This window comes from Sus scrofa, chromosome 6, assembly GCF_000003025.6.
Source record: "Sus scrofa isolate TJ Tabasco breed Duroc chromosome 6, Sscrofa11.1, whole genome shotgun sequence".
Taxonomy (NCBI): Eukaryota; Metazoa; Chordata; class Mammalia; order Artiodactyla; family Suidae; genus Sus; species Sus scrofa.
Genome location: NC_010448.4, coordinates 17,339,120 through 17,357,861, shown reverse-complemented (window position 1 = coordinate 17,357,861; position 18,742 = coordinate 17,339,120). Strand labels below are relative to the sequence as shown.

The 18,742-nt window shown below is 37.2% G+C and overlaps 1 protein-coding gene across 15 annotated transcripts in view; it reads left to right on the top strand.

The window, feature by feature from the left end:
* NFAT5 (nuclear factor of activated T-cells 5) overlaps nucleotides 1-18,742 on the top strand; it is a 121,441-nt gene that overhangs the window by 77,090 nt on the left and 25,609 nt on the right. For all 15 annotated transcript variants that reach the window (XM_003355770.4, XM_003355771.4, XM_013988503.2 and 12 more), the window contains 3 exons: nucleotides 1,012-1,204; nucleotides 3,500-3,690; nucleotides 5,672-5,844. In XM_003355770.4, the coding sequence (XP_003355818.1) occupies nucleotides 1,012-1,204; nucleotides 3,500-3,690; nucleotides 5,672-5,844 (557 nt within the window). The remainder of the gene's footprint in view (nucleotides 1-1,011; nucleotides 1,205-3,499; nucleotides 3,691-5,671; nucleotides 5,845-18,742) is intronic.

Sequence of the window (18,742 nt, the reverse complement as noted above, 5' to 3'; positions counted from 1 at the left end):
TTGGAGGGGATTTTGTCCAAGGTAATCTCTTGGCTCTTGTATCCTCAACTCAAGTGTAAATTTAGGACTGGGAGAGTCATTTGGAAAGCATTATAGGCCCTGACTCTATTTTTAAATATAAATATGCATAGGTAATTTTTAAACTAATAATATTCTTTGCTCTTTATTTTTATCACACATTTACAATACTAAATGTGTAAGCACTGATTAGATTAATGTGTTGACCTGAAGTCCTATCCACCATTTGAAATATTTTTCTTTGAACATACATTCTGAATAACAAATGCATTATATACAAATAAACATTAGAAACACAACTTTTTAAAAATTAGATTGCCTATCTGTAAAGCCCAGATTACATTTTTTTTAATATGCTAAATGTTTGTTTATTTAGCAAATCACAAATAAAAATACTTTGAGAAATTAAACTTCTGGGAAAGATTGTTTAGAGTAAAGCTAATTTCCCGATAAAAACTGAGTCACTGATTTTTTTATTTATAATTTTTCCAATTTGATGTTCTGAGGAAGATATTCAGAAGAATATGCTATATGTACCTTTGGTTTTTTAAAGGCCTTTTTTTTGTTGTTCATTTGTTTTTGCTATCCCTACTTTTCTTTTGCTTTGCAAGTGTTACTAGAAAATAATGGTAATTTTGTAGCTTTATGTAACACACATGTGTGTAATTTTTAAACTTCATTTTGACTGAAGTACACTGTGAAAGGTTATAGTGACATTAGCTATTCTCTTTCCTGTTTTTCTTGGTTTATTGCATTTAGTCTTCCTCCCTTCCTCCTGCCACACATATGTGTTCTTTGTCTTCTCTGTCCAACTTTATTACAAATATTTCAATTCTATGGAATGTATCATCCCTTAGGCTGCCTTTTACTTTGTCAGTAAGATAATCAGTTGTTTTTAATGTTCTTGCCTATTCTCTTTCTTCCTTCTCCTTAGATGACTTTTGTAGAAAACTCTTATTGATCCCTTTTCCACATTGTGCTTTGACTTCTCAGAACATTGGAAAACCAAAAAGGAGCTGGAGTAAAGAAGAGCCCTATGTTGTGTGGACAGTATCCTGTCAAAAGTGAGGGAAAGGAGCTGAAGATAGTTGTACAACCTGAGACCCAGCACCGAGCTCGATACCTGACTGAGGGTAGTCGTGGCTCAGTAAAGGACAGAACACAGCAAGGCTTTCCTACAGTAAAGGTAGTTATTTTACTTAGCAGTATATAGAGAATTTTATCCACTTTTACTTTTTAGTTATTTTGCTTTTAAACAATAAAAGCTGCCTAAAATAGAACTACTAGCTATATAAGAAATGAAAGTAGGGAGTTCCCATTGTGGCTCCTTGGTTAACGAATCCGACTAGGAACCATGAGGTTGTGGGTTCAATCCGTGGCCTTGCTCAGTGGGTTAAGGATCCAGTGTTGCCGTGAGCTGTGGTGTAGGTCACACAGACGCAGCTTGGATCCCGCGTTGCTGTGGCTGTGGTGTAGGCTGGTGGGTACAGCTCCGATTGGACCTCTAGCCTGGGAACCTCCATATACCGCAGGAGCGGCCCTAGAAAAGGCAAAAAGACCAAAAAAAGAAAAGAAAGAAATGAAAGTAAAATTCTGACTGAATCGTAGGCTAAATATTGTTACTCTGATGTAATCTGAATTTCAGTTTAAACGAAAAGAGAGGTGAGGATGTGTTTTAACAAGTAAAATATATGGAAAACATGACTTCCCTTTCCCTTACATTTGAGATTGGTAGCAACTGTATTGGAGTCTTCCCAAACCCTATATTTAAGAAGAAATTGTAAAGCGAACTCAAAGAAATATTGTAAATTATCATGGACTTGGAAAATAAGGTTTTTAGGTGGCTGAAGTAATCAGAACTACTCAACTTAGAAAAGACGATTAATAGGTAACTTAAGTCTTTAGTTTAAGAAACAGGATATCAATTGAGTCTTTACCTTTTCAGAACTTAGACTAAAAGAAAAAGTAGGGGGCATTTAAATTTTAGCACCTGGGATACCTTGTTATAAAGACTATTTCTCTTTGAAGACTAAGAAAAAAAAAAAAAAAACAGAGTAAGGGATGTTTAACAATATTCTTATCCCTTGAAAAATACTAAACAGGGAAGAATTTTGGCTAGTCATATGATAGATTCTTATAAACGCAGTTGGTGTAAATGGGTTAGTTGAATGATATTTAATTGGGCTGCCTTTTGTTTTATACTTGAATTAAATAATAGTAGAAACTTCAGATCAAGAAACTTGTGACCATTTATAAGATCGGTTAATAGTCACTCAATATACAATATCATTCCTACCCTTCTGTTAACTCACCACACCAACATTTCTTCAATCCTCCAAATTCAGGACAAGTAATAGGCAACTGAAAAATTTAAATTATACTTCGTGGAAATATTTGTCTAATGAGACATTTTGATAGTTTGGTTAATATTTTTAACCTAATTTCTCTGGCTTTAAGTTATGGTTTGTCTTCAGAAGCATTGTTAGATTAATTGCCTATAGTAGGAAGTAAATTGACTGATCTTAAAAGTTTATTTACTCATTCATTCATTGTCAAAATATTGTACCCTATTATGTACCAGACACTGTTCTAGCTACTGCTGATTAACGGTTTGGGTAGACTGCTTATTTGCCTGCTTATTTGACTCATTATAACAATACACATACAGAGGTATAGCTATTCTTGGATAGAAAAGTTATATGAGGTTTTTTTAAGCGCTTTAATGTACATTCTACAAGTTTGTGATTTTCTGCATTCTATATTAGCAGCTTCAATGTTTAACTATAAACTTTATCACGAACTAGCATTGGAAACATTTGTTCCCAAAACCTGTTTTAAATATTTATTCTTCAGCATACAAATTATAATTTAATTTATGAAGGCTTGCTAGAAACCTCTAATAACCCAAAGATCCTCATTCGAACCAGCAGTTTTTCATAATGTTTTGGCCTAGGATTTTTGCGATGTTGTTTGTATACATCTAGTCTATGAAAATGAGCTTCATTTCCCTATTATTAAAATAGGTGAACTTCAAATAGTTTCCTAGTCAAACAGCTTTGAAAGAGTAAAAATTTAGTATATATACTCTCACTTAATGATAATAATGATGCCCCTAGTACAGTTTTCCATTACTGTACTGGAAATGTGCTTCTTTGGCAGTCTAATTTATAAATACCTTAGAGAATTGTGGTATTTATTCTTAACTGGATGTAAGAAATTAATTACAAATGATAATTTATCATTGAACATCTAAAGTTTTAGTTAAAATGTAATTATTACAGAACTAAAACAGAATTTTCTGCAGAAACTTAGCTAATTCTCTTTTATGAAAATATTTAACCTCTGTTTTTCTGGAGGATTTGAGATATTTCTTTATTATAATCTAGTTATAAATGTAGGACTTTGTCTTAAATATTTGGTTTCACAATTAGATTATTTGAAATGCTGATTAATGTTTATGATCCGTGTTATCTCACTCCAGCTGGAAGGCCATAATGAGCCAGTAGTGTTGCAAGTGTTTGTGGGCAACGATTCTGGTCGAGTGAAGCCGCATGGATTTTATCAGGCCTGCAGGGTAACTGGGCGAAATACAACTCCCTGCAAAGAAGTAGACATCGAAGGCACGACTGTTATAGAAGTTGGCCTTGATCCAAGCAACAATATGACACTGGCGTGAGTACTTAGTAAATAATGTTTTTATTGGTCATTACATTTTTGTGGTAGGCAGGAAAAATTTTTCGTTTCTAATGTATAAAAGATTTTTAGCATTGTACAAAATGTTTTAAACATTACAGATAAAAAGAATAGATTAGGGAGTTCCCGTCGTGGCGCAGTGGTTAACGAATCCGACTAGGAACTATGAGGTTGCGGGTTCGGTCCCTGCCCTTGCTCAGTGGGTTGACAATCCGGCGTTGCCCTGAGCTGTGGTGTAGGTCACAGACGCGGCTCGGATCCCGCGTTGCTGTGGCTCTGGCGTAGGCCGGTGGCTACAGCTCCTATTCAACCCCTAGCCTAGGAACCTCCATATGCCTCGGGAGCGGCCCAAGAAATAGCAAAAAAAAAGACCAAAAAAAAAAAAAAAAAAAGGAATAGATTATTGCAGAATGGTAATGCTGAAAATGGGGATTCTTTTGTCCTTTACCGAAGAATTCTCATGGTGAAAGGCCAGGATATAAAAGCCAGGTGGAATGCTGGCTTTTTGGAGAATAATCCAAACTTACACATTGGAATTAATGATATTAACATTAAAAAATAAAATTATAGGCAGTTTGATGTACTTTCCTAAATTCCATTTCCTTAGTGTTTTCAGTAGAAACTGACAGAGACTATTCATGGTACCTTGACCCATCTTGGTATGAAAAAACATATTGCTGGTTTAAATTTACCTTTTGTTTCTATTTTCCTGTGTTAAAAAAATTATGTCCTAGTCCTACCTGTTTTTCATCTCATGCATTTTCATTAACTGAGAAATATTAGAAATGTTAATGATTTAAATTAATTTTTTTTTCCTTAATCCTTTTGTTAGGATCTTTAATCCTAAAGAAGAACCATAACAGCAACAAATACTGATATGGAATATACCTGTGTTGTAATTTATTTACATTGGATAGCTAAAGAACTATTGTCTACTTGGTTTTTAGGGGTTTGGGGGAATAAGTTTAGTAAGAAGATGATTGGAAAAGGGAAATTTTGAAACATACTTTGTAAAGATTTATTTTTTTAACTTGAAATTATAGATTATTATGGTGGAAGGTAGAGAGTTAGTGTAAGCTGAAAATACAGAATAATAAAACAAGTAAAAATTAGTAATAATAAAATGCTAAAAAATATGTCCCTCAAAAGCCAACTAATTACTAATTACCCAGAACTAACTACTATTTCTACATTTATTTTTCCATTTTTTTTTCTGATAAAATTGAAGTAGTACTGTATTTACTATTTTGAATCTTGCTTATCATGAGCATTTTCCCATAACATTAAATATTACTTACAGCATATGTTTTAATGACCGAATATGTTCCATTTTGGGGTGAGACAGTTACTAATTTTTTTTCAAGTAAAATTCATCCCCTCCATTTTAATATCTGAATTAGCTGCAAAAAGAAAGAAGCTAAATTTAATTTTCAAAGCAAAAAAAATCTCTTGTAAACAATTACTTTTGTTCAGATTTTGAAATAGGCCTTTTACTTCTCTATTCTTTTTTGCATTATTATTATAAATGAAAAGTTGATCAGAATTTACCTTCCTGTACTTTTAAAATTTGGAACTATATGTTTATATCACATGTTCAAAAATTTTATAAGGAATCAAATTATTTTTAAAAAAACTTTTTCGATTAAGAATATTGTACTACTGGAGTTCCCGTTGTGTTGCAGTGGAAATGAATCTGAGTAGGAACCATGAGATTGTGAGTTTGATTCCTGGCCTTACTCAGTGGGTTAAGGATCTGGTGTTGCTGTGGCTGTGGCATAAGCTGGCGGCTACAGCTCAGATTCGACCCCTAGCCTGGAAACCTCCATATACTGTAGGTGCGGCCATAAATAGATAAAAGACCAAAAAAAAAAAAAAAATATATATATATATATATATAGTACTATATTGTACTACTTATACAACAGAAAATGCCAGTTAATATATTTTTTTTCTGTGTTAGGGTGGACTGTGTGGGGATATTGAAGTTGAGGAATGCTGACGTTGAAGCCAGAATAGGAATTGCTGGTTCCAAGAAAAAAAGCACTCGTGCCAGATTGGTTTTTCGAGTAAATATCACAAGGAAAGATGGCTCTACTTTGACACTGCAAACACCTTCCTCTCCAATTTTATGTAGTAAGTAAGAAAACATAGAGATATTAAATATCTGAGGCCTTTTCATTTTCTATTAATCTTTCAGACATCTCTAAATTTTCCATTCTCCAGTTTGTGATCATGTAAAATTTGAAACACTTTAAAAGCTATAGTCAAATTTTCTGGACTAAACTAAAGGTGGGTGATTTCTAATAAAATTCGAAAGGTATGTAGCAGTTTGTAGTTTCCTATTATCATTCTGTAATGATTTAAAAAGTAATTTGAATAGTTTGCCTGAAGTAAATTGCAAAGCCAGAGGATTTTCACAGCATCTTCATTGTGTGATTAATTGCTGTGATTCTAAGTGTTTTGTGTTAGAACAAAAGAAACAGTAAGGTCAGCAGAAGTTTGTAAATATAGAGCAGTTGGAGTTTTGGTTCCAAATTAAAGTATAGTATAAAGGGAAATGAAGTTCTTATTTTGCTAACCTTGGCATAGAAAATAAATGACGTGTGTATGTGTTTAAATTCAATCATGTTGTATGTGCTTCACCACAGTCTGGTTTCCTTGTAATGAGTATTATTACAAGTAATTAATAGGAAAAACTGTCCTTTCTACATCCCTTAAGAAGATTTTCTTTTTCGTTTCTTTTCTTTTTTTTTAAGTGTTGTGGTCACATCTGGAAGTTCCCAAGCCAGGGATTAAATCCAAGACATAGCTGTGACCCACGCCACAGCACCAGATCCTTTAACCCACTGCATGGGGCTGGGGATTGAATCCGCACCTCTGCAATTGTAGGAGAAAATGTCCCAATAAAATGTAGAAAGGAGAGACCCCAGCCGTGATGACTAAGCAAAGTCTAGCCAACTGCCCCAACCAGTCCTCCCCCATGCATCTGCTTCCGCATCTACTACCTTGTCTGACGTCACTCCAGTCCAACTAGTCAAGCTTGGACCCGGAAGACATAGCCCATAAAAGCCTTGTGAAACCCTTCTTCCGGGCTCAGACTCTGGAGAGCGATCTCCTCTGAGCCCGCCGGCGTAATAAAACTGAGTTCTCCAACTCTCCGAGTGCTCGCTTGGTTTCTCGCCGGGTAAAAGAGCTGATCCACTGCAGCCGCAAAGCTGCCGGAGCTGGTACGCTACAGCCACGGGGCTGTCGCCAGAGCTGATACACTGCAGCGCAGGGCTGCTGGGTATCTGCCGTAACACAATGACCCAAGCCACTGTAGTCAGATTCTTAACCTGATGTGCCATGGCAGAAACTCCAAGATTTTCATTATGTAATTTTCTTTGGCCTTACTTTGGAATTCAGAAGAGCAGAAGAGACTGAGTTCCATTCACTTAAATTTCCTCTTGGATTGTTATGGGTATTACTGCCTTGGACAGTTACGGAGCTGTTGCTCTTTAATTGTAGCTTAGTTTTGTCAAATTATTCACTCTTAGTAGATTTTATTTTTCACTTTCTTTTAATTCATCTCAGCAGTGATTATATCTGTACTTTATCTTAGCAAACACCCTACTTTTATTTTATTTTTAAACTTTTATTTTATTTTTTCTTTAGGGCCACACTTGCCACACATGGAAATTCCCAGGCCAGGGGTCAAATCAGAGCTGAAGCTGCTGGCCTACACCACGGCCTCATCAGATGTGAGCCACTTCTGTGACCTACACCACAGCTCTCAGCAACACTGAATCCTTAACCCACTGAGTGAGGCCAGGGGTCAAACCTACATCCTCATGGATACTAGTCAGGCTCATAACCTGCTGAGCCATAATGGAAACTCCCAAACAGCCTAATTTTAAAAAGAAAGTGATAAATATTCTGATCTCAAGAAAAGCTCGGATTTCTCTATTTTTCATTATTATGAAAATTTTATTTTAATACTAGTATTTCCTCTAGATGATGTTCAATTATAACTATGCTGCTTTTAAAGTTTGTAGATTCTGGAGTTCCCGTCGTGGCGCAGTGGTTAACGAATCCGACTAGGAACCATGAGGTTGCGGGTTCAGTCCCTGCCCTTGCTCAGTGGGTTGACGATCCGGCGTTGCCGCGAGCTGTGGTGTAGGTTGCAGACGCGGCTCGGATCCCGCGTTGCTGTGGCTCTGGCGTAGGCCGGTGGCTACAGCTCCGTTTAGACCCCTAGCCTGGGAACCTCCATATGCCGCGGAGCGGCCCAAGAAATAGCAAAAAAAAAAAAAGCGAAAAATAAAATAAAATAAAGTTTGTAGATTCCATGTCCATTCTTTTGTGTTCAGATAGGGACAGAAGAAATAATCTGTTGATGGTTTTAAAACTTTTCTAATTTGGGTGCTAATTTACTATAATCCGCAGTATGTCTCAACTTGAATATTGTTAGGATGTAGCTTCAGTTTTAATGGGGCATGATGTAGTTCTTTTATGTGATATCATACTTTGAACATGACCATAGCCACATTCTGAAGGCCAGATCCAGGATATGCTAGATAATTCAGATCATACTGCCTTAGTAGGAGCTGAGGAATAGTTGCCAACTTTGTTTCTTTTTTTCATTTCATTTCTTCATCTCCTATTTAATTAAAGTACTGTTGAGGAGTTCCCGTCGTGGCGCAGTGGTTGACGAATCCGACTAGGAACCATGAGGTTGCGGGTTCGGTCCCTGCCCTTGCTCAGTGGGTTGACGATCCGGCGTTGCCGTGAGCTGTGGTGTAGGTCGGAGACGCGGCTCGGATCCCGCGTTGCTGTGGCTCTGGCGTAGGCTGGCAGCTACAGCTCCGATTGGACCCCTAGCCTGGGAACCTCCATATGCCGCGGGAGCGGCCCAAGAAATAGCAACAACAACAACAACAAAAGACAAAAGACAAAAAAAAAAAAAAAAGTACTGTTGAAGTATAAATATATCCAGCTAAAGATAGATAATACAAAAGAAATAGGAAACATGGTTTTCTGAAACTTTTCATCTGTAATTATTATTTGTTAATTATCACCATTAATGGTAATATATGTTCACATTGCAAAAAAGTATTATGTCCTTGGGAGGCTGTGTCTGGGATAGATATGATAGTCATAAGAAGCAGCCGCATACCCATGGAATGCATATATAGCTAATAATAAAAATTACAGGATTCCCATTGTGTTGCAGCAGAAACAAATCCAACTAGTATCCATGAGGACATAGGTTCGATCCCTGGCCTCGCTCAGTGGGTTAAGGATCCAGGGTTGCCATGAACTTCAGTTTAGCTGCATAGACGCAGCTCAAATTCCGAGCTGCTGTGGCTGTGGTATAGGCTGGCAACTGCAGCTCCAATTTGACTCCTAGCCTGGGAACTTCCATATGCAACTAGTGAGGCCCTAAAAAGCAAAAAAAAACAAAAAACAAAAACAACCAATGTTTTCAACTCTAACTTTATGCTGGGAATTTTATTAACCACTTTATAAGCATTGTATCATTAACCCTCACCATCACCTTTTGTGGCTTCTAGTCTACAGTTGATGAAATGAAAACTTAAAGAGATTAAATAACTTCCTTAAGGTCACACAACTAATAAATACTAAGACCAGGATTAAAAGCCTCTTCTTTTAGCCACTGTGCTATATTGCCACAATCACTTAAAATTGCCGTGCTCAAACAATGTTGAATGATTCATTTCATCCACGCCATAGCCTCTGGATTGTTAGGACTATGGTTATAGTACAAAATTATATTAGAAAACTGTTTCCGGAGTTCCCGTCGTGGCGCAGTGGTTAACGAATCTGACTAGGAACCATGAGGTTGCGGATTCGGTCCCTGCCCTTGCTCAGTGGGTTAACGATCTGGCGTTGCCGTGAGCTGTGGTGTAGGTTGCAGATGCGGCTCGGATCCCGCGTTGCTGTGGCCCTGGCGTAGGCCGGTGGCTACAGCTCCGATTCAACCCCTAGCCTGGGAACCTCCATATGCCGCGGGAGCGGCCCAAGAAATAGCAACAACAACAACAACAAAACAACAACAAAAAAGACAAAAGACAAAAAAAAAAAAAAAGAAAACTGTTTCCTCTACCAATGGGATTTATGTTGCATAATTTAGACTTTTTATGAATTTAGGGAGATCTCAATTTATATTAGGAGATTTTACTTGAATACCTATCTTGTACCTTCTATTTACTTTTGCATTTATTTATTTTGAATGCATAGTATATATATTTTATCCCTTTAATTGACCATTTGGCACTTACCTTGCCATCTTCTTGGAGAAATGAATTAAATATGGGCAGTACTTTCTTTTAAAGACAGAGGTACCTTTGCAGTAATAGTTCCGTCTTTTAGAAGAGAAAGTGGTAAAATAGTCATTAGTTTGCTGTTACGTTTGCATGATAGTGTTCACATTTGATTTTACTGTTACTGTTTTTGTAGAATTTCATGCAGACTGATTTTTTTCTTAAAACATATAGTATAACTAGCTTAAAATACTTCTGTATTTCTGTGACTGTTAAATAGATCTAATCGTTTAGGCAGGAGTGTGTAGATCATTCCTCCTAATGGGTTAATGATTTTTTTTTAATCTGTCATTCTTTTTAATGAATGTCATCATTCTTGGTTCAAAATATAATTCCACTTAATCTTCATGGGTTTTTATTAAATATACCATGCAGAAGTCTATACGTTGGTCAGACAGTCTTGCTTTTATTGGTTAACTGTCAACAAAATGAAATATTTAAAAATTTTTATTACATTTTAATTTTTGCTTAAATATTAGACTAGACGAATAAGGAAAAGGCATTAACTTTAATACTACTTTCAGAATAATACTTTATATTATACTCTGTGGTTCATAAAGTTGAGGTTTTAGGAAGTTAATATTTCTTTTGTAATTGAAGTTAAATACCTAGGAGTTAGGGAAATTGAGATGAAACTTTACTAATGATAAAACTGTTAGAAAAAGGACTAGTTTCTTCAGTCTAAATAGGAAATGTGTATCCACTGTCAATGCAGCCCTTTATAATTGCAAGTCTTTTACCAACCAGCAGCAAACAGTCTAAAACGTATGCTTTGCGTAGGTAGGTAGATGTAGAAGGGGAGGAAAGAGGACTGGGTTAATCCTGCCCAAGTCCTGCTTTCGACTCCTTAATAATTAAGTCATTCTTTTTTAGTGATTATTACACTAATGGAGTTTCCCACTAATAATTACGCTACATTATTCTGTTTGATCCTGGTAACAATTCAGTGTTGTTAATAGAATAGAAGTGATTTTGTTTCACTTTTTATATAACAAGACAGGGAAGAAGTCTTATTTGTTCAAGATTGGCAGGATATGGCAGTTGAAGGAGACATCTGATTTTATTCATCCATTGTTTTGAGCTGGTATCTATTATAGGATATAGGAAGGGTTTTATTTTGATCAACTGTAACATAATAGTAGATACAGCTTTTAAGTTGTATAGCTTATAATTTATCATTTAGATTATTGGCATATAGGCATTTAATTGGTTATTTTATTTATTTATTTTTTGTCTTTCTGCCTTTCCTAGGGCTGCTCCTGCGGCATGTGGAGGTTCCCAGGCTAGGGGTCTAATTGGAGCTGCAGCCGCTGGCCTATGCCAGAGCCACAGCAATGCCAGACCCGAGCTGCGTCTGCAGCGTACACCACAGCTCACAGCAATGCTGGATCCTTAAACCACTGAGCAAGGGCAGGGATCGAACCCGCAACGTCATGGTTCCTAGTCGGATTCGTTAACCACTGAGCCATGATGGGAACTCCTAATTGCTTATTTTAAATTTACATATAATCAGGGTCATGCTTTTTGCCCCATAGAAGACAGTTGTTTTTTTCTTTTCTAATAGCTTACATTATAAAGATGTAATTTGTATACCATATAATTCAGCCTTTTAAAATGTGCAACTGGATGGTTTTTATTGTATTCACAAAATTGTACAATCATCACCATTATCTAATTTTTGGTCTTTTTTTTTTTTTTTGTCTTTTTAGGGCCGCACCTGCTGCGTATGGAAGTTACCAGGCTTGGGGGTCAAACAGGAGCTGTAGTTGCCAGCCTGTGCCATAGCCACAGCAATGAGGGATTTGCACTACATCGGTGACCTACAGTACACATCAGCTCACAGCAACACCGGATCCTTAACCCACTGTGACCCACTGTGCGAGGCCAGGGATCAAACCTGCATCCTCATGGATACTAGTTAGATTCGTTACTGCCGAGCCACAACAGAAACTCCTAATTTTGGGTCATTTTTAATCACCACCTCAAAAAGAAACCCTATAGGAGTTCCCATAAATTAAGTCATACATTTTGTGGCCTTTTTGTCTGGCTTTCACTTTAGCACAGTGTTTTTAAGGTCCATTGATATTGTAGCATATATCAATATTTCATTCCTTTTTATTCCCCAGTGACATTCCATTGTTTGAATATACCATATTTTGTTTATCCATTCATCCAGTGATGGACATTTCAGTTGTCTCCATCTTTTGGCTGTTATGAACAATGTTGCTATGAACCTTTGTGTACAAGTTTTTGTGTGGGCGTATGTTTTAGAATTATCTTGGATATATGCCTTGAAGTGGAATTGTTGAATCATGTGGTAGACAGTTTCTTGCTTAACATTTCTCTTAAATCTATCTTATAACTCATAGAAAATAGTTAAAAAATTTTTTTTCTCTGTACTTCCACTCCCTGTTGTAATATCAGTGTTCTGAAAATATTGACAGATATTGAATTCTTTGTTTTAGTTTGATCATCATTTTGTCTCTGTTCCTTAGTGATTTTATTTGACATATACACAACACACTTTTTTTTTTTTTTTTTTTTTTTTTTTTTTTCCGACCGCACCTACAGCATTTAGAAGTTCCTGGGCCAGGGATTGAACCTGTACCACGAAAGTGACCCAGGTTGCTACAGTGACAACACTGATCCTTAAACTGCTACATCATAGAGGAACTCCTCTTCGACTCATTTTTAAAAACAAACTGTGATACACTGCTTAAAATTTTCCATATTCAGGCAAATTTTGGGAGACAGTAAATTTGTTCAGATGAGCTTTTTAAAAAAAAAAAAACAGTTGTGTTTATTGAGGCTATAATTTAGTTCATAGAAACAGTGCTATATTCTAAGAAAATAATGCCTTATTGCCATTCTGTCAGTCATATATACAATGTAAATAGTCTGGGGGAAAAATAGGCAAGTAAACTTCCTATTATATTATAAAGTACTATAGAGGCTGTAGTACATACTTGAATAGGATACAGTGGAAACATAGAAAAGAACATCTAATCCAGAGTGTTTAGAAATGGTAAAAACATGTACTGTACCCTGAAGGACAAATAGAAGTAAGCCAGACAGAAGGGAGTGTACAGGGAGGTCATTCTGGGCAGAGGAAACTGTATAAATATACTGCATGGAAAGATATGTTTCTTATAGGGAAATTAAAGAGTTTGATATGATTGGAACAAAATGATACCAATGAAGAAGTGGTAAGATCTTTCATAAAGAGAATTACAAGTTCAGCTGAAGAATTTGAATTTTCTCCTTTTTTTTTTTTTTTTGTCTTTTTGTCTTTTTGCCTTTCTTGGGCCACTCCCGAGGCATATGGAGGTTCCCAGGCTAGGGGTTGAATCGGAGCTGTAGCCACTGGCCTACGCCAGAGCCACAGCAGCATGGGATCCAAGCCATGTCTGTGACCTACACCACAGCCCATGACAATGCCGGATCCTTAACCCACTGAGCAAGGCCAGGGGTCGAACCCACAACCTCATGGTTCCTAGTTGAATTCGTTAACCACTGAGCCACTATGGGAACTCCAAATTTTCTCCTGTCTTCTTTAGGGAGCCTGAGGCTTGAATTTAGGCCCTGAAGTGGTGGGTGGGAAGGGAGAGGAAAAGTAAATATTGTAAATAATACACCTTGAAACAGAAGACCCACAAAATCTTTTTATTAAAAAAAAATCAAAAATAAGAATGTTGCTTCTGGTTTGTGTTTATTTCCATGAATATAACCTTTTTTTGCCAGGTTTGAGGAGTTGGGATAGAATGAAAGGTGAAAAGGAAATATGTTAGAAAAAAGGTTTAGAATTGGAATGGGAGGTAGAAGGAAACAGGAAGATGAGAGGGAGGTAGAAAAGGAAGAGCTGCCAAAAGGTGCTAGAGGTGAAAGAGAAGAGAGGAAACAGATACTGGATTTTCCATCTAGAGCCGGTCAGTGGAAAGAAGGCCTAATGCCAGAATTCATTTTATGCATTGTGACCTTAGAAAAACAGTCCTGCTTTTTTACTTGTTGGTTTAACAGTGATCATTGGATCTGTTGTCTTTTTGTCTGTTTTTAAGGAGATAGAAAAATCATCCTCTTACATTTTTTAAAAAGTTTATTGAAATATATAGTTGGTTTTTAATGTCTATTCTTCTATAGTAATTTTTTAATATGGTAAAATTAATTATAGCGTTCTTCAATTTAATGTATATTTTATCATTAATGCTTATTGTGTTAAATCTTACTGAATTAACTTTTCTTCACAGACATTAAAAAGCCTCACTAATTATGTTGACAGATTAAAATATTTGTTTTGTTATTTTTCAGTATTCAGATATTCATTAATTTTTTTCAGCTTTATTTTTGATGCTGCTATTTGAACAGCATCTAATTGCACATTACTTTCATAACACCAGAAAGGTGGCTGCTTTATTTGTTATAATTTTTTAAAACAACATGATCATTTTCAAGAGTCTGCTTACTAATTAAAGGTAAAAATAAAGCAGTTGGAGTTTTCACTGTGGTGCAGCAGGTTAAGAATCTTGGTGTTGTCTCTGTAATGATGCATTGGATCTCACCTGACACAGTGTGTTAAGGATCTGGCATTGCCACAGCTGTGGCATAGGTGGATCCCTGGCCTGAGAACTTCCATGTGCTGCAGGTGCAGCCAAAAAAGAAAAAAGAAAAAGAAAGGTAATGCATATATAATCCTCATTTAAGTTCTGCTTAGTATGGAGTCTCTCCTATTAGGTAACCATTAAACTTTTTAATAGAAAAGACCTTTTAAGGTCAAAGGTTAAGTTATCTTGAACAATAACAGACTAGTTCTTTGCGTAATGTAAGTACAAATATACCTTCAGATAAAGATAAACATACCTTCAGAGGAGTATCATTTGGCCATCTTAATGCTTTTAACACATAAAAGGAAAAAATGAAATAGAAAAAAAGTTTTGATGATCATGAGTGAAGTGGAATTTCCATATAGTATTTAAAAGTGGGAGGAAAAGGTAATGGACTTTCCATTCATTTTGTCAATATATCCATATAATTTTGTACCCCTTATTGTTTTCTAATCATGATGCTTTTATCCGAAGTTCTCTTGTGGTATATTGGGTTAAAGATCTTTGGTTGTCACTGCAGCAGCTTGGTTGGCTGGGGTCGCTGCTGTGGCACGAATTTGATTCCTGGCCTGAGAACTTCCATATGCTATGGGCTGGCCAAAAAAAAAAAAAAAATTGTCACATTTTCTTGAATGTTTTTTAAAAATGAGTATCTAGTTCTAGTATTACTCCAAAAATTTAATAAATTAGTTACATTAAATCTTTATTTTAAAAGGGTTTGTAATTTGTTGCATTTTGCCACACCTAGGGACTAGGTCCTGTATGAAGAACAGCCCTTCATCCTGAGACAGGGGCCACAACCTGAAAAGCAGCCACCCTCCCTTCCCCCCATGCATTGCACATTTGTGGTGAACCTGGTACTAAACCATTCGTAAAAGACCTGCTTATGGGTTTGGGTTTTCTTTTCTCTTCTTTTTTTTTGTTTTTATGGCCACACTTGCCGCACATGGAAGTTCCCATGCTAGGGGTTGAAACAGAGCTACAGCTGCCAGCCACAGCAACAGCCACAGCAAGGAGGGATCAGGATCCATGCCCTGCCTGTGACTTACACCGCAGCTCACGGCAATGTCAGATCCTTAACCCACTGAGCAAGGCCAGGGGTTGAACCCATAACCTCATGGATACTAGTCAAGTTCTTTACTACTGAGCCACAATGGGAACTCCCTCCTTTTCTTTCTTTTTTTCTTTTTTCTTTTTTTTTTTTTAATATTTATTTTATTTTATTTTTTTGTCTTTTTGTCTTTTCTAGTGCTGCACCTGTGGCATATGGAGGTTCCCAGGCTAGGGGTGGAATCAGAGCTACAGCTGCCAACATACTATGCCATAGCCACAGCAACTTGGGATCCGAGCCATGTCTACGACCTACACCACAGCTCAAGGCAACACCAGATCCTTAACCTACTGAGCAAGGCCAAAGATCGAACCCTCAACCTCATGATCCTAGTCGGATTCATTAACCACTGATCCACGATGGGAACTTCCCATTTCTTTCTTTTCTTAAATTGTCGCACTCATGGCATATGGCAATTCCCAGGCCAGGGATTGAATCTGAGCCAGTTAAGACCTGTGTCACAGCTGTGGCAATGCCAGATTCTTTAAGCCACTGTGCCAGACCAGGGATCAAACCTGTTCCTCCACAGCAACTCAAGCCACTGCAATTAAGAAATCCACTGAGCCAGGGCAGGAACTCCTAAGTAGGAGCTTAATATAGAGCAGAGCAGCTTTGATCTATTGACAGTTAGCCCTGGATACATGGTTTGTTTTTTATTAAAAATAAATAGGAGATCCCTCTATGGTTCAACAGGATTGTCTCTGCAGCACCAGGACACTGGTTCGATCCCTGGCCTGGCACAGTGAGTTAAAGGATCCAGCATTACCATAGATGCAGCTTGGATCTGATCCCTGGCCTGTGAACTCCATATTCTGTGGGGCAGCCAAAAATGGAGGGGAAAAAGATAAATAAAAAATTAAAATTAAAAAATTGGAGTTCCCATCCATCGTGGCTTAGTGTGTTAAGAACCCAATATAGTCTCCATGAGGATGCAGGTTTGATCCCTGGCCTTGCTCAGTGGGTTAAGGATCTTGCATTGCCACAAGCTGCAGCATAGGTTGCCGCTGCTGCTCTCATCCTTAGTTGTTGTTGCTGTGGCGTAGGCTGGCAGCTGCAGCTCCCATTCAACCCCTAGCCCAGAAACTTGCATATGCTACAGCTGTGGCCGTTGAAACGAAAAAAGGGGAGTTACGGAATTATCATTGTATGACAAATAAATGTTTCTGCTCTGTTCCTACACTAATCCTGTGGGTTCTAGACACTGTGTGTGTGTGTGTGTGTGTGTGTGTGTGTTTATACAAAATGACAGTTTCTTTTAAATTCTCAGACATTGCTGAAAATATTATTTTCCATTTAAATATCTAATTAGGATAAGATACTTGTTTGTATCACTAAGTGAGGCTAAATGATGCTGCAATAACAAACAACCCAAAAAAATCTAAGAGATATACATAATAGAGTGTTACTTCTTCCTCATTTTATGATAATATTGGCTACAGTTTGGAAGCAGCTCCATTTTTTTCCACTCTGATATCTAGTCTGAAGGAGCTGCCCTTTTCTGGGATATTGCCATTTTTGTAACAGAAGAAAAAGGAGATGGTGGAACCATGCAGGGTTCTTAAAGCTTTTGCTTGGAAGTGGCATGTTAGTTCAGTTCACATTTCATTGTAAGAACATGTCACATAGCCAGTCCTTATATGAGTGGAGCAAAAATGATGTTTAGTGGAGCAAGAGCCTTCCCACAAGGAAGGGCAGACCTAGGGAAAGAGGGGCAGTAAATATTTTGACAAGAATAACTTCCCATATTACATTCTTGTAAAGATAAGATTAACCATAAAATATATAGGTATCTAAGGGGGAGAAAAAACTTTTCTTAAAGTTTAGTAGAATATCTCATTAATTTAGAAGTTAATGAGTTATACAGCCATATTTAAGTTTATCTTTCAAGTATGTATGTTGTTAGGGTGTACTGAAATAACAAATAGCAGGAGTTCCCATTTTGGCTCAACAGGTTATGAACCCAACTAGTAACCATGAGGATGTGGGTTCGATCCCTGGCCTCACTCAATGGACTAAGGATCCGACATTGCTATGAGCTATGGTGTAGGTCACAGACACTGCTCAGATCCTGCATTGCTGTGGCGTGGGCCTGCAGCTGCAGCTCTGATTTGATCTCTAGCCCACATATGCAGCACTAAAAGAAAAAAAAAATATATATATATAGTAATCTTTTTCAAAGTGCTTGATTTTAAGGGGAGCAGTCTTTTGACTACCTAAAAGGTATTTATTTGTATTAACCAGTATCCCAGGGAGTGTTCCGGTGGAAAACTAGTCCTTAGGTGTCAATATGGAAGAATGTTTCTGGAGTCAAATGTATTGGAGAAACTATACATGACATGAGGAAGTTGGTAGGCCAGTTATGATTTATTACATCTGGGTCCTCCTCAGTACTTGTCAACCTCTTTGTTAATTTTAGTAGTGGTTAGTTAGTCTTATTAACTGAAAAACAAGTGCATTTTATTTTTAACCTTAGAATGTCCTAATTCATGGAGATCTTCTGGTAGAAAGATTACTCTGAATTGGATTCAGTCTGTTTTCAGGGGATCTTTTGATTTGAGGGCCCTGAGTCTTGAGTCCAGACTCTTTAAAAAGTTCTCAATACATCTAGAGGCTCACATTGCCTCAGAGGTCTTGTAATGGGAGTTCCCGTCGTGGCGCAATGGTTAATGAATCCGACTAGGAACCATGAGGTTGCGGGTTCAGTCCCTGCCCTTGCTCAGTGGGTTAACGATCCGGCATTGCCGTGAGCTGTGGTGTGGGTTGCAGATGCGGCTCGAATCCCACGTTGCTGTGGCTGTGGCGTAGGCCAGTGGCTACAGCCCAATTAGACCCCTAGCCTGGGAACCTCCATATGCCGTGGGAGCGGCTCAAGAAAAAGGCAGAAAAAGACCAAAAAAAAAAAAAAAAAGTCTTGTAGTAGCATATCATAGCTTCATGTTTAAGATTAGGATTATGAGACAGGCTTGTTAAACACAGTTGAATTTTTTAAAAAATATTAA